This window comes from Euprymna scolopes, chromosome 45 (genome assembly GCF_053919585.1).
Source record: "Euprymna scolopes isolate OS-2025 chromosome 45, ASM5391958v1, whole genome shotgun sequence".
Taxonomy (NCBI): domain Eukaryota; kingdom Metazoa; phylum Mollusca; class Cephalopoda; order Sepiida; family Sepiolidae; genus Euprymna; species Euprymna scolopes.
The window spans coordinates 47,779,422-47,796,166 of NC_136526.1; the positions used below are offsets into that span (position 1 = coordinate 47,779,422).

At 34.8% G+C, this 16,745-nt stretch overlaps 1 protein-coding gene across 1 annotated transcript; it reads right to left on the reverse strand.

The window, feature by feature from the left end:
• On the reverse strand, positions 1 to 16,084 carry LOC145269536 (uncharacterized). The gene is made up of 2 exons (XM_080125295.1): positions 16,014 to 16,084; positions 1 to 7,065 (listed from the first exon to the last, which is right to left on the reverse strand). Exon 2 carries the CDS (start codon positions 5,048 to 5,050, stop codon positions 4,139 to 4,141), a length of 912 nt encoding a protein of 303 aa, XP_079981421.1. The 5' UTR covers positions 5,051 to 7,065; positions 16,014 to 16,084; the 3' UTR covers positions 1 to 4,138.
• Between the last annotated feature and the right edge of the window lie 661 nt (positions 16,085 to 16,745).

The window sequence follows — 16,745 nt, forward strand, 5'->3', positions numbered from 1 at the left end:
TGAAAAATATCCTTATGCCAGTCTAAATTTCACTCTTTTAATATGCATGTCTACAGTACCTTCTCCTTGTTCGTTTAATTAGTAACCTTTGTTAGGTTAATTCATAACCTTATTTAAATTTATTTCAAAGTAAATAAAAAAAAGAAAAACATACCTTTGTTCTTTAAATAACTTTATCATGGAAGGTATTGATGATCATAAAAGAAAACAAATAAACACTTTACGTTTTCCCAGCACACAGAGTGACCCACAGAGATACGTCTGTTTATTTTTTACATCTTTACACAAAAAAGAGCTATATGCCAAGAGAGAAAGACATGCTGCATTGCGTGCCTTTTATATAAAAACAGTCAAAGGGAGACAAATCAGGTTGCTTTCGTTAAAATACACATAATCAGTAAACAGATAAAGTAGGGCAACTCCAAGCTGCCTACATACTTGAAAATAAGGATCAAAGAGAGACAACTCTTCAGTATTTAAGAATCCATCAAGATTGGTATTTCCAATACTCTTTAATATGATGCTCCAGACAATCCGAATGTGGAAGCATTACCTTCCTCGGCCAACTTAGATTTTCTCAAAAAATGATTTAGCACTAAAGTCACAAGAATATGGCCTCCCAGTTCTATTATGTTGATTCAATTTATTTTTATTAGAAAACTATCCTGGGTACCCGGTGTTTCCCGGGTGTTTGTAGGTGTGTTGAGCAAAAAAAAAAAAGTTGTAGTAGGCAGGCAGTCAGGCTCGAACCTTTGACACAAAGGCGGAAAAGAAAGCGGAAGTGAAAGTGTGTGTAAGAGTGTTAGTTGAGCAAAAAAAAGAAAAGGAAAATTGCAAGCGCCAAAAAAAAAATGGTAGTAGGCAGGCAGGCTTGAACCCATATCGTGAAGGAGGAAAAGAGAGTGAAAAAAAATGGGATGTGTTAGCTGCAGCGCCCATCGTTAAACCGGAAGTAATGTAAATTCAAATTAATACTAGACAATTGGAAAGAAGCGATGACTTTCGAAAATATCGGCGAAAAAAGCAACCTCTCCTGTAGAAAATTGCCCTAGTAAGGGTGAAGGAATTAATGTTTTTGGCCAATTTTTCGATATTTGTCATTTGAAGGGTCGAGCTTCAAAATGATACTGATCTGATGAAAATCTGTTGCCTCTGCTGAAAGTTTTTGCGAGACATGCAAACATACATACTTTTAAACAGACAGGTGAGATTTGTAGCAGAAACAAATGGGACTTTTTTCTTCCTCGAATCAATGCCTCTGCTCTGTGCTATTCGGTCACATCTTGACCAGTCAGGGGTACGGCGCATTGATACTTCCTATCCCCAAAAGAAATCGGCCAGCATCCAGTTTGAAGAAGAACTCATTCTTACACAGAGAGACACCAAAAGGAACGAACCTCCTTTTCTTCTCTCTCTCTACCTCGATGTTATCCTTATGGTATCGACGATTCCACTGGAATAACTACCGCAATAATACCAGGTGCCGGAGTCCAGCTTTCTACAAGGAAAATACCACATTCTCCTCAATAAACCTTTTCTGTGACCTTTTACGAAGTTGTTGCATTTGTCATTTCAGAAGCTTGTATCGAATTATTTATTTTATTAGGGTGTACCCTAAAAGCATTACAAACCCTAAAGATTTATATTATAGACTAGTGGGGGTGCCAAGCATTGCCTGGGTGTAAAAGAAAAAAACATTTGGTTGGGAGGTAGGCTCGAACCCGTAGCCTTGAGGCGAATAGCCTGACAACTTACCACGATCCTACGCAGGCAGAGAAGTGAGAAAGGGTGAAATTAAACATTTAAAAAAGCAGATGGTTAAACAAATATCAACGTGTGATTTTCTTTTTCATGCCATAGTAGTAGTAGTAGAGAAACGAAATCACAGCGCAAATTTTGTAACATAAAAGTCACTGAAATAAAAGATAGTTGCGACCTCGCTGCATAAATCGGACATATTATAATCTAGGGAGTATATAAAAAGTTCTAAAAAACAATGACCCCCCCTACCCCGAGCGTCCCTACAAAAAGCATTTGGCGGACATACGAAAAAAATGCACACAACCTATGAAAATGGTTAATTGTGGAGAGGAAAATTATGTTCTCAATTTCTTTATTAATTCAGTTATTGCAAACCATTGATTGTGGTGGCACCAAAGGTTCTGTTGCGTTTACCAGCCGCAGCCGCCAAATTATCAAATATGGCGCCTAGCACTTCTTTTAAGTCTGTGTTAGGAGATAGAACAATAAAACCCGATAGTGTGACACGTATTGCTTTTTGTTCGGGTAAACATTATTATGCCCTCCTGAAACAAAAGGGAAGTAAATAACAGTCTAAGCACTGCCATCATCCGAGTGGAGGTAAGAATTCTTTTTTATTTTAATTTCATTTTTTTAACTCTTTTATATATATATATATATATATATATATATATATATATATAGAGAGAGAGAGAGAGAGAGAGAGATTCAGATGTGTTAAAAAGTCAAAACTAATGAAGACAACGAGGTTGTTAAATAGTGCTGAATAGTTGCATCGAGAGGTTCCAGGTCGCCTGATGAAGTCTCTTTGACTGAAACAGATGGCTATTTGTAGCGACCATATGTAACTGTTTACCCCTAATAAAAGAAATATATATAAATATATATACTTCAGAATAAAATGATCTAACAATGAACTGGTATGGAAACCTGTGATTATAAATTTTACAAGATATTACTGGCAGTAATATTCTATGAGTTTAATGGAACATTCGAATATCTATGTATCTCATATAGAGTTCAAGTGCTAGCCCCAAGTCGTGGGTCCCTTGATTTCTGAGAACTTCAACTGAAGTAAAAAAAAAAAAAATATATAAGGTTACTTGATCTCTATGTGTGATATATAGACATTTGAATATTCCATTAAAATTCTCTTTTATATTTCTAACAGCGAGTTAGTAAAGATATTACAACCATTAATTTTCCTCTCCCCAATTGAACAATCTTTTTTGTTTTTAATTTTCTTTCTTTGAAGATCGAAATGCTGGGTATAGGGGGCAGCCAAACCAGCTTCCAACATTGCTCTTCTTTTTATTGAAACCAACCGAGAGCTCTTTTTAGTATCCTCTCTGTTCCCCTCAGTGCAACTGTCTGGATATCTTTTGCACTTGAACCACCAGTAATATTAGTTAGGTAGGACTTCAGGTTCTTCTTCATAAGCCCTGTGGCACCTATGATAGCTGGTATGATTGATATCTGCCTAAGATTCCAGTTTCTTTTCATATCATACATGAGACCTTGATATTTGGTCTGTTTCTTCCTTTCAGCTCTGTTCAGACCTCCATCATTCGGACACTCACTTCAACCAAGGTTGCAACTTTCTCTGACTTATTCCATATAACTATGTCATTCCATTACGCATTTTTACATGATGTAGTAAATAAGTAACTGATATTTCATGAGAAAAATACTTTGTACAATAAAAGAACATTTATCACAATTTTATGTCATATTAGTTTTTATTTCTGTACAGCACAATCACATTGACACATCAGTTTTCACCAAATCACTGAAGTTAAGCAACGTTAAGCCTGGCTAGTACCAGATAAGTGACCATTTGAGAAGGCTAGATGCTATATGTACCTTCTGAGAACGTTGAGCGTGAGGTCAGCACCCCACCCTAAAAAAAGAACTCCTTGCTACTGTTGTAGACCCGTGCTAGGGGTTACAAATGAAAGAAACCTCAAGTAGTGTAAAGTTTATAAAATATAATATGTATTTTTCATAAAGAATACAGGAGCCACTAAAGTGGTATGAGAGGAATGTGTCCGTAGCATGCGGTTCAACATGGTATGTCTCCGTTTAGTCTCTGAAACCAGTGTTATTCATAGGACTGGGTGATTCCATTGAGTACTTAAATAGGGGTGATTTGTACACCAAAACAGATACATAAGCATCTACAACATTGTAGATGCTATCAAGGGCTCAAATGGATGGATAGTTTTGATTTCTGCACAGAAAAAAAAATGGCTTAATTAAGTTGTATCTTGTATGCGTTTCAATATGTTGCTATTAAAAAAGATGTTCTACATGTTTCAATTGAAGCCATATATAAAGTCCCAGTTGTCGGTTTTATATATCTAAGTAGCCCACACACCTAATCTGAATGTTGGACATCTACTGTATGCACTTGTCCATGCTTGGCTAACTTAGATTTTCTTAAAAATGATTTGCCACAAACGTCACAAGAATATGGCCTCTCTCCCGTGTGAGTTCGTTTATGGTGAATCAAATTACTTTTATTAGAAAATGATTTACAACATGTTTCACAAGAATAGGGTTTCTCCCCAGTATGAATTCGAATATGTTTGTTTAAATTAGTTTTCTCCGGAAATGATTTGTTACATATTTCACAAGCAAATGGTTTCTCTCCAGTATGTAATCTTACATGGCGTATTAAATTGGTTTGTGTAGTAACTGATGTTCCACATATTTCACAAGAATATCGCTTCTCTCTTTTTTTCTCTCCTGTATGTGTTTTGATGTGTTGGTTAAGATTACCTTTCTCCGTAAATGATTTACTACATATTTCACAAGCATATGGTTTTTCTCCACTGTGTATTCTCCGATGAGTTACTAAGGCTGACCTTTGTGTAAAAGCTGATCCACACACTTCACAAGAATAAGGTCGCTCTCCAGTATGTATTCGGATATGGGCATTTAAGCTACCTTTCTCTGAAAATGACATCCCACATGTTTCACAAAAATATGGTTTCTTTCCAGTGTGTATCATGGTGTGTCGTGTTAGTATCCATCTATCTGAGAATGACCGGTCACATGTTTCACAAGAAAATGGTTTCTCTCCAGTGTGTCTTCTCACATGCCTTTGCAAGTGAGACTTTTGTATAAAAGACATTGCACACACTTCACAAGAATATGGTTTCTCTCCTGTGTGTGTTCGAATATGCCGATTTAAATTTCCTTCTTGTAAAAATGACCGACTACATATCTCACAAGCAAATGTCTTCTTCCCAATACGTGTTTCAATGTTATCATTCAATTTTGCCATTTTTAAAGTTGTCCGTGAAATAGCAGATTTCTAATAGAAAAGTATATTCCTATATCGGTGTAGAAATAGTTTCTTTAGAAAATGATAATCTATAATCGATACAAGAATATGACTTTTCTTTAAATTGAATTTTTGTATATGTTAATTTCATTTAGATTTCCCTATAACAAAACTTATTTATTCACTATTAATAACCTGAATAAGTTCAGTGAGATCGAAATTTTATATGAAATGTGACATGCTTCTCACGCATGAATGCAGTCTTTTTAATCTCTGCTCCCATGTTTCAATTTTAATATTTTTAATAGAATTTGGGTTTTCTTCTGTGAAAAATCAGATTTCTAGCACAAATATATATTTTTTATATCAAATATAAATTCAACACATCTCACAGGCAAATCCATTGTTCTAAATCTTTTGCTTGGACTTTTGCTTCCTATGTCAAATAGAAATACATGTTAAACAGTCATCGATATGGGAATGGCTTTCCTCCAAATTGAATTCATATATATATCGTATTATATTATGTTTTAATAACAAATTGAATTTATATATATCATATTGTATATGATTTTTTCCTAAAAAATTTAATTTATATATATCATATTATATATGATTTTTTCACAAAAAAAAACTGTCATTTATTCACCACTAGCAGGTCCGCCCAGCTTTGCTCGGGCCATATGTACTGTTCATAACTTTATGTGCATATGTATATATTAAAATGTGTGAATATATATGGTAATGCCTTTTTTATAAAAGGCTTCCTTAACTACCATAGAGAAAAGTTGGTAGAGACTGCAGACGTCAATCTTTTTTTAAAACTTTGACCTCCTTTATATTTACTGTTTTGGTCTCAAATAAAATTATAAAATTAGATCCATGTCCAAGTAACCTATATCTGAAATTTCAATTGTTTAAACCCAAAATTAGCGGAGGAGTTTGATAGAGTTCTTAAAGGTCAAATCGTTGAACTTTGACCCCTTGACAGCAAAATTTCTGGCCGAAACCTTATTAAAAAGATTTTCCCAAATTTCAATACCCCTTATGTCAAATTTCGAGTCTGTAGACCAAAAATTGACAGAGTTATTTGGTAGGGAAATGTACACAGACACACACACATTTTCACTTTTATAGAAATATAGATTAAAATAATAATAGTCGAATTATGTTCAGCCTAAATTTTATTAATATGTCTCAACAATATAGTTTTTTTTTCAGAATTTATATTTTTTAGACAGTAAGTATTACTTCAATGTTCAAAGGATTCCATGACTAAAACACACACACACACACATACTCATTCACAGACTTTTTGGTGTATCATAGCTCTTCCATTCCAAGTCAGGATTGAATCAAAAACCATCGAGTTGACAATCAGTAGCACTATCCATTGAGCCAATGAGACAGATGTCGCCGTCAATATCTTACAATGTGTTATACTAGCATTGACCACTATATATATATATATATATATATATATATATATATATATATATATATATACTCTCACGTTTACAGCATAACTTTGTAAGGAGACCAGAATAAAAGCTTTTTCCTATATCAGTACACACAAAAAATAATCATTCGTATACAATTAAAGAATTTTAACACAATTATATTTTATGTCAATTTAGTTTGGATTTCTCCACTAGAAAACTATAATTTTTTAATCAGGAAAATAATCATAGCCGGAATAAGTTGAGTCAGGTGTTATTTTTTTTTTATATAAAATCACGTTTTTTGTTTCTTTAGAAATTTAATTTTTATATTTCAGACAGTATCGCCTCATGTTTATAAGATTTACTAACCTTTATGTATATACTGTATATTGGTATATTGCAATGTGACTGTGAAGAAACCAAAGAGAAGGCTTGCACCAAAATCATGTTTGTTTCTATGCTTTCGTGTGCATTGTCATGAATGATTAGAAAATTTGAACGATTCACAATCAATGTCTTTACAAATCAACACTTTCTTCAATGTTTTCCATTTTCCTGCTGTTGCTGGATGATCTGTTAAAAACAGAGAAAAAAAACATTCTGATATGCAGTGTATAAATGTTAATAACGTTATCTAAATTGCCAAATTCACTTTTATTTTTTTCATAAATTTTTTTCTTGTACTAATGTTTCCTTTTCGGATATTCAAAAATTAAATACTTTCAAGCTCTTTCAGACATGTATAAATATTTTTGTATGATTTTAGTAATAAAATGTATTATATTATAAATCCTTAACATTTAATTTTAAACAAATTTTCCCCTCGCTCTCTCTTTTTGATTGATACATATTTACATTCCTTCTATTTGGCAAAGTTGTAGTTTATTTCTGTTTGTTGACAAACTCCAATGATTTTAGAGATAGACCTACATTATTATATATATTCTTTAATTAGATTACCCAGAATATTATAGGGAAATTGCTCCTGACAAGGCTTGAAGTCACTTGATGTAAGAATCTAAAGATGATTATTTCAGATACAAAAGATCCTTATTGATCTTAGTTTTGAAATTACCAACATTGTTAATAGGATATTAGCTGATGTTAGTGCATTGTACAAACCGGAAGTTGGTAATTGGGCATATTATGAACCGGAATTCAAATAAATGTCCACTCAGGCTCCACCAGCATCTGACGTTGCCACTGAAATATGCTGAGCACTGTCAAAACACTCAGAAACCTGTTCAAATGATTCTGGTTTTTAATAGTATTTTCAACTTAAATTTAATTTTTACAATACTTTTCGTTTAGTGAAAATACAGAATAATTACAAAACATGCTTCTCTCCCTATGTTAAGAATGGCTTCTAAATAATAACATTATTTCAGCATGGTAACATAAATGCAAGAGTACCCACCATTGTTGGCCCAGCAATACAAGAAATCTGGTTTGCAATGCATAACGGTGATGACATCCGGTTCATACAATGCAGCAGTACCCAATAGGCAACAGGAAGGGAATTCCAGAAACAAGCATTTTTATTTTGTTAAAGAAACATCTTCAATAGGAAGTTGTATTATAATGAGGTATAAAAACAGAAAATTTGTGCAGACCACTAGATCAACAATTTAAACGCGCTGGAACAAAGGAAGCAGAAGATAGAACAAATAATTAAAATGTGTGTTATAATAGTTTTTTATAGGAAGAACTAAGACTAGCAGCATCATGATGAAGAGAGAACATATAGAGAATAAGAAAATCAAATTACAGATACGCTTCTCAACTTCATCAAATAAGATGGAGATTTCCAGCCCAGCCCGAGCAAAGTATTCAATACAACGTCTGATAGTAGATGTGTAAAGATAAAGAATAGTCTCATGTGTGAGAAAGTGTTTTGAGAGAGAGAGGGGGGAGGGGGGGAGGAGCACGAGAGAGATAATCGATTTAAAAGAACCATAAACAACAATGGATCTAATATATGAGCTTCAATTTTTTTTATCCCTTCGAAAGTTTTGTTGAATCTTCAGTTGATAGAAAGTTGGAGAGAATGTTCAGCCTGGAAGAGTTAGGAATTTCAGAAGATTCAGTCAGCAATTTTGATGCTAATAAGCTGAATGACTTTCGGAACTCCATAAATTATCAGGATGGGAGTTATTATGTGGACTTACCATGGGATGAGGATAAGTTGGCATCTGTTCCTTCTAATTATAGAGTAGCCCTCAATGTACTTAACAGAGTAGTTAACAGATTGAGTAAACAGAACTTATACAGAGAATACGTCAATGCATTTTTAAAACATTTATTGACTGCTGACTATTATCCTCATCTTTTTTCGTTGTTGTTTCATGACGTTTCGGCCAACTATTCCTCTCACCTTCGCCAGATGGTAACCGCGACAGGATAGGAACTCCGAATCTCCTAACTGCATCCTCAGCAATTACTGCCTTCCACATTTTAAAGAAAAAGATTTGCTTTCTATAGAACGCTCTCTCTCTCTCTTTCCCCATCTCCTCCCCCTTCTCCCCTTCTCTCTTATTATTCTTCTTTCTGGTGTTTGTTTATTTTGTATAAATAAAGGAAAACATATAATCTGGTCTGATAATTCAAATTGATGTAGCAAAGCGCTGTTTTCGTGATGTCGGCTAAAATACCTTGAGGGCGGAGAAAAAGTTTTTTCCCCTTCTATGAAATAATAACTAACAGAGCTATCTTCGCAAGATGGCCGCTTTGTACATCGCCAAAGCATCAACCGACTTTAGAATGTCAATATTTTGATAGGAACATTAAAAGTGCTTTGTCATTTGCATTTAATTCGGCAAATTAACCTAATAAAACATCTGATGTAAGGACGTTTACAAATCTTGGTTGGTATTTCTTTACCGGGTCTTATGTACTTATGTACTCCAATATTTGATGGCAAGGAAGTCTCTGGCCAGTTTTGGGTAGGACTGAAATCACTATCTTCAGACGATTCTCACCTGGAACCATAGAGATTCAACGTTTCTATCCACTGTGCCACATGCCCCAAGGGCCGGAGGAATAGTTGTCCGAAACGTTGTGAAACAACTAAAGGATGAGGATAATAGTCCACAATAAATAAATGAATAAATGATGCTCATCTCAATAAACATTCCAATTAATTAAAGATTGGCGAGAAAGAAAGATCAAGACGTTTCAGAGTCGATTTTTCTTCACAGCGCCATCCATGTAAATGTAAATCCCAGAAAGTAAATAAGCACGCGTTCAATTGAAAGACACAAATTGAATGAGATGCTTGCATGTACCAATCCACAACTGAATACAAATCAACTACTAGATCAGCTGCATATTTCATGTGATCTCAAGAAGATCAAGAAGAAACACCAAAAATAGAGGGTGATATCATCAGTATACATTTTTTTTTACACAGGCGTTACCACTTATCAAGGCCGATAGGCCACTCAAGGATAAGGGTTAAAGAGTGTACAGTAGTCAAAAGGACAATATAGTAATCGATAGTAATGGAAGTTCGGTAAATTTGTTAACTTAAGTCGAACGGCTTATCAGAAACTTGTTCACGTTGAACTTGAAGACAACCATATTATAGACAGCTGGAAAGCAGGAAAACGGAAGACAATTCCACAGGCGTGCAGTTCTAAGAAAGAAGCTTTGATCATGGAATCTATGTTTAGGTTTAGGTACAGATAAAGAGTGGTGGGGGAATTATTGATAGTGTTTACAGCTAGACGAGTGTTTCTTGTGAAAGTTTGGCAAGGGGGGACCATAGATTGAATCTCAGTAAAACACTTTCCATGAAAATAACAATAAAGGAGAGACAAACTCGCAACATCCCTTCTGTGAGATAGAGGTTGCAGCAAAGAGAAAAGGCCATCTCCCACAAGGCCACGAAGTCTATTTTGAACCCTATCAAGGCAGGACAAGTCCTTTCTAGCAGCTCCTGCCCATATGTGGCAACAGTATTCCATCCTTGGACGTATCTGGCTCTTATATAGATAGATTGTTAATTTTCTGAATAATATTCTGTGGAAGGTCAATGGTATTTGGGAAAAATCAGTGTTGGGTCAAAAAACAAGAACATTGGTAGCAATATAGATTGAAACAAAATCCAGAAAAAAAAACTAATATTGGCAAGAATCTTACTACTATTACTATAAGTTTAACCAGAATGCCTATGAAATTTCAGGCATAATGGCTTTACCCTCCCATAAAATATCCATAAACTAACAGATCTATTCACTTAGAACAGTTAAAAGGTCAGTAGTTGAATGAAAAACGAAAAAGCCATAGTGAAAATCGCCAAGCTTTCCAGATAACATTTCAAAAAAACTTATTAATAACAGAGAGGAGACTAGCTTTGGTCACTAGCATTTGTTATGATTGTGAAAACAGAGAGCACTTTCGAATAATCAGGGAAGCAGGGCTGAGGTAGAAAGAGATTATATTTTCAAGAAAATTGAGGAGCACAATGTTTGAGAACGATAACAACATTGAATCAGAATCAGAAATTTTATACCAGTGAATATCAAAAGGAACTTTAGCAACTATCTTCAGTCTCAAGAAAGTAATCTGTAGCAGCCAAAAACTCGCTACAATCACAGGTAGGAGCTTATTCTTGTGACTCGAGATTTGAAATCCATTTTCTCCCTGGCCTGTCCAATCACAAGCCAGCTCTCAATCAGGTGACAGAATATATAAAACCTGAAACCAGCAACGCTCCTCCTCTTTCCTCCTGGCTTCAGCGGGCAGCACACATTAGCCTGGGGCGAAAGCCCCAGGCAGAACATGAGTAACAAGCAAGACAACATGGCGACCTTTCAAACTCCTACTTGCTCCAACGTGCACTCCACATGCCTACTATTTCTTACGAGACACTAACCCTTTGTCCTGTCTCTACTATCGGACGCACGCTCCTACATACATAAACACATGGAAGACTTTGCCCTTTCTTTCTCCTTTAATTTACTTCCTTTGTCCCAACGACTACTAGCTATAAACACGTGTAACAGAACTATTCTATCCTTCAACCAGCCGGCAATATATTAATTCTATCTTTACACAAGAGCACTTCAACCTACCACCCCGTTGCTCTTCTACTAATGCTATTAAAATGACAAATAAAGTGGTGTATTATTATAGAATGAAACTCCATTTCGTTGCCATCTATATATATAAAAGCAAAAATGTATGTATGCATGTATGTATGTAAGTATGTACGCTTTTCCTCGATGTCAACGAAAGGTTTCTTTCAGAGAAGCGCTTGCTCGGTTCACAACTTCTTAAAACTTTTTATATCATCTATAAATTGTAACATCTCAGAGTTATCCACGGAGCTCGCCTGTCTATTTAATTTTATTGACTTTCAAACGTTAATTATTTCACATTTCCCACATCGGCACGCGTTACATTCGGTTTTTGGTATAAAAAAAAGCAAAACTCGACTCTAATCACAGGCCGAAAGCCAGTTGTCTCAAGAGAGCTAAGTAACGTTTGTTCAATGTCGACTTCGTCATATCAGACTGTAGCTTTCATTTCGCTCCTCCTAATAAACAGGGAGCAGGTTTTTAAAAACAAACAAACCGATTTATTCATCTTATTCAAAACTGTCCCGCACAAAATGCTTACTGCTGAATACCTATCGCTGTCACGTCAATCAAAAACGCGCACCTGTTTTTTTTTTTAACACTTTACTATTTTCCAACTGCGCGCCGTGAAGGCTTTGTTTTTTTTTTTTTCACATTTTCGGTTTTTTTTCACATACCCCGAAAAACACCCGGGCAACGCCGGGTACCTCTCGCTAGTCTATATATATAAAAGCGAAAATGTGTGTATGTATGTATGTGTGTTTGTCTGTCTGCTAAAAACTTTCGACAGACACAACGAAAATTCACAAACTCGATATCATATTGAAGCCCCATCCTTCGCCCGAAAAATTGACCAAAAACAGTCATTTTTTCAACCCGAAATCAACAATTTTCGACAGGGGATGGGGTCAACAAAAACCATCCCCTCGTGACGACGACTGGTTCTACGCATGCGTCATTACCTGATTTACTTTATATAGTTGAAGAACTGACTAAATTTTATGTACATTGCGTTAGCTCAGTTGGTTAGCGTGTTGGTTTGTTATCTAAACGTTTTGGGTTTGAATCGTGGTGAGATGTCTTTTTTTTTCGATTTTTTTTTAATTTAAATATTGAACCAGTGTTATTTAAGCCATTTTTCATGTAACGTTCGTTTTTCTGTTTTTTTTTTTTACTTCGCTTATTTATCCCTGACCACACACCCAAAAACACCCGGGTACCCACCGATTTTTTAAATTTTAATATCGAAATAGGCTTATTTACACCATTTTTTATGTGTTTTTTTTGGGGGGGGGGTTTAATGTTCGTTTTTCTGTTTTCTTTTTTGTTTTTTCGATTTTTACATTTAACATCGTTCGTTTGCCTTACATTAGTTTGTTTTGTTTTGTTTTCAATGTTTTGATTACCCCCTCCCCCCCACTTAAGTTTTAACGTTCGTTTTTATGTTTTCTTTTTTTACTTCACTTATAACAAACAAACCTGGTCATTGACCTCATTTGCTGAATAGCTATTGCTTACGTCGTCGTAACGCTCTACGACTTCCGTGTGGGCACCTGTCAATTTGGTTCTTACTTAAATAAATTCAAACATCTTTCAGTAACTCATTCTGGCTGGCCGAACGGTTCATGTTTTTTTTTTCACATTTTATTTTCAAACTTCGCCTCAGGGCTTCGGGCTCGATCCTACACCTCCCACCCCATCCCCCGGTTTCTTTTTTATTTAAGAGCACACACACCTCCAAACACCCGGGCAACGCCGGGTACCCCCGCTAGTATCCTATAAATCTGTTTTAGAACGAAAATCAGAAACAACAAAACCTTTGTCAAAAGAAGAATGGCTAGTAAAAAAGAAATCAAAGAGATCAGCCTTGATGAACTTGAAGAATATTTTATTGAGTTTGAAATTTGGATGAAATTTGAAGACATTAAAGATGTACACACTGAAATAACTTATTGTTTCAAAATACATAGATTAGACGCCTGTATTCAAAGAATAAAAAATTGGGAAATTATGTTATATTACTTATATAGAGCCTAGCATGATTTCCCGGCATTGCCTGTGTGTTTGGAGGCGTGTGTTGAGCAAAAAGAAGAAAAAAAAGTAGTAGTAGGCAGGCTCGAACCCATATCACAATGGAGGAAAAGACTGTGAAAAAAAAAGGGAGGTATTTGTTGTTGCGTCCATCAACAAACTGGAGTTGCGAAGGTTTAAATTAAGGCTAGTCAATCGAAAAGACAGGATGACTTTTGAAAATATTGGCAAAAAGCGACCCCTCCTTGTAGAAAAGTGCCCAGTTAAGGGTAAAGGAATTAATGTTTTTAGCCAATTTTTTGATATGTGTCGTTCGAAATGTCGAGCTTCATAACAATACCGATCTTGTGAAAATCTGCCGATTCTGTTGAAAGTTTTAGGCAGACATACATACATATATTTAAACAGACAGGTGAGATTTATAATCTAGACTAGCGAGGGGTACCCGGCGTTACCCAGGTGTTTGGAGGTGTGTGAGTGGGTTAAAAAAAAAAAAGTAAGTATGAGGATCAAACCAAAACCGTTGAGGCAAATTAAAGTGTGAAAAAAAAAGTTAACCATTGCCCCACCGCGAGATGCTAATGCAAACACGTTTGAATTTATTTAATTACTTGGATATAGCAGGTGCTCGTTTTAATGAGTTAATGAGGTCAAGTTTGACTGCGGGATAGTATTCATTTACTGCTGAACGCTTCCCCCCCAAGATGTTATAGGAAAAAGACTAACCCACATGCGACGAGCGACAAATATTGAATATTTATCTTCCCGAAATCGAGCAAATTAAATAGACAGGCGAGCTTCGTTGTTAATTGTGAGATATTACGATTTATATGTGATATAAAAAGTTTTTAAAAGTTGTGAAGCGAGCGACCGCTTCTCTGAAAAAAGCCTTTTGTTGACATACAGAAAAAGCGAACACACATCCATACATACATACATTTTCGCTTTTATATATAGAGATTAAACAAAATTACATATAGCTTGGAAATGGTTTAATGCACTTACTAATAATAATGGGTAAAGAATACATGCAAGTTTAATTTTACATTCAAAACTAAATATAAGAAGGAATAGAACACTTAACAACACTGTTATATATTCTCCAAAAAGTATCGAGACCTTTAGAGACGAGATAGTCACAAATCCTTAGAGAATAGCTAAACACTGCCTCAGATTCCTCTCCTGCAGACATTGTTAGATCTTCTTTACGATTGTCTGGTAACTTCAGATTCGTAACTCTCACTTCCATTATTTTGTCCTTTAGTCCTCACATTCCAGAAGCGATGTTTCTGACAAAGAGGAAATAATTGCTGTTTTCTAGGCCAGAATCTATTGCATCTAACACTTGTTGTTGGGAAGTTTTTGATCTTGAAGTACAATTTTTTTGCCCCTTGCATCAAGTGGCTTCATATCTTGTCTGGAGCGATTTCCATTATAAAAATCATCCCAACAATACTTCCCCGCCCCCCTCCCCCAGCCTCCAAACTTGAAAAAATACAAATGATTACACGTCTCGTTGATCACTACATGGCCAAGAAATGGGCGTTAAGTTTATGTAGGAAAATTATCCCCCCCCCTCTAAAATGTTTCATTTTTATTATTTTTAAAAAACTATTGGCGTCTCTACACTATTAGGACAAAATTTTGTAGTCGATAAATGGAGTTTTCAGATAAAAAAAAAAAACAATGGTTTCTATTGATTTTATTTTGTCAATTCTAATAAATTACAATGACAGCTTTCAAATTATGCAGTCGAAATTACCTGAATATTACTGAATTATTAAAAAAAAAAAAAAACAGCTTTAATCATGTTAGCAGGTTAAAAATTTCGGCCATCTTGTTTTTATAAAATACCATAAACAAGGGAAGTAACTCTTAATGTGACTAATACAAAACAAATAACAAAATAAACATAACGGTAATCTCCAAAAATACCGTTAGGGCTTACAACATGGCCGCCAGAAGAGTCAACAAAAAACTGCGAATAAAATATATAAAACTCGTAATTTCTGTTTTTAAAGTGGGTTGTCAATTTGCGAACGTGCGTAGACATTTTGTAAACAATGTTTTTAAAAAATAAAAAATAATACTTCTATTATGTTTTAAACGACTGTAATAGTTTATTTTGGAAGTATATTTCATAAAGAAAATTGACAACCCACTTTAAAAACAGAAATTACGAGTTTTATATATTTTATTCGCAGTTTTTTGTTGACTCTTCTGGCGGCCATGTTGTAAGCCCTAACGGTATTTTTGGAGATTACCAACATAACATATATACAATGTTTGTGAGTCTGATTTTCATTTAAGATTTTCTCATAATTGTTTAATATGAAAAATAACTGTTCCCTAAAAATTAAATAGCGTAAAAGTGACGTGAACAATGAAAATAAACAGTAAAGTATTTACCGCGCTGCCTGCTCTGCTCCGACTGCACTGGAATGATCGCCGATAATAAAGGCCATTCATTCAAAATCAACTACTTTTCTAGTGACGTCATTACTTCGTGCCCTCTTTGTTGATTGTCTCCCTTGATATACACAGAAAATGTAAATGTCATTTTAAACCCCCGTTTTTATCCACTATCTTTGCATTATCTTTCTCATTTTCACTTAAATCTTTATTAATATATTTAATTTATTAGGAATAAGATCAAATGGTGGACGATTTGCCGTTTAGTTGTACAAATATCCTCAAACCAGGTGATCACTAGGTGCCCGGAAAACTCGTCCCCGGAAAACTCATCTCCGGAAAACCCGTACCCGGAAAACTCGTACCCGGAAAACTCGTACCCCCCTTTTTTACTAGGTAGGAAAACTGGTCTCTTATTGAATAAATATCGATTGAAAACACATTACCGTTCTTGAAGGAGATATTGTTTTTAAAAGAGACTATGCAACCCCATAATATTTTTAAAAAATATTTTTAACGCTTGCTTTAAAAAAATAAACTGGATCACGGAGTCAAGATACGAAACACGAAACCAAATATTTATTTAAAAAATACTCTAGTTTTAACACTTTTTGTGTTATTACGAAAGATAAAGAAAGAAAACACGTATTATCAAAGAAAGCAATTATTTTATTTAGAAGAATTAATTCAGTTTAAATAATTTTTGTGTTATTACAAAACAAAAAAGAA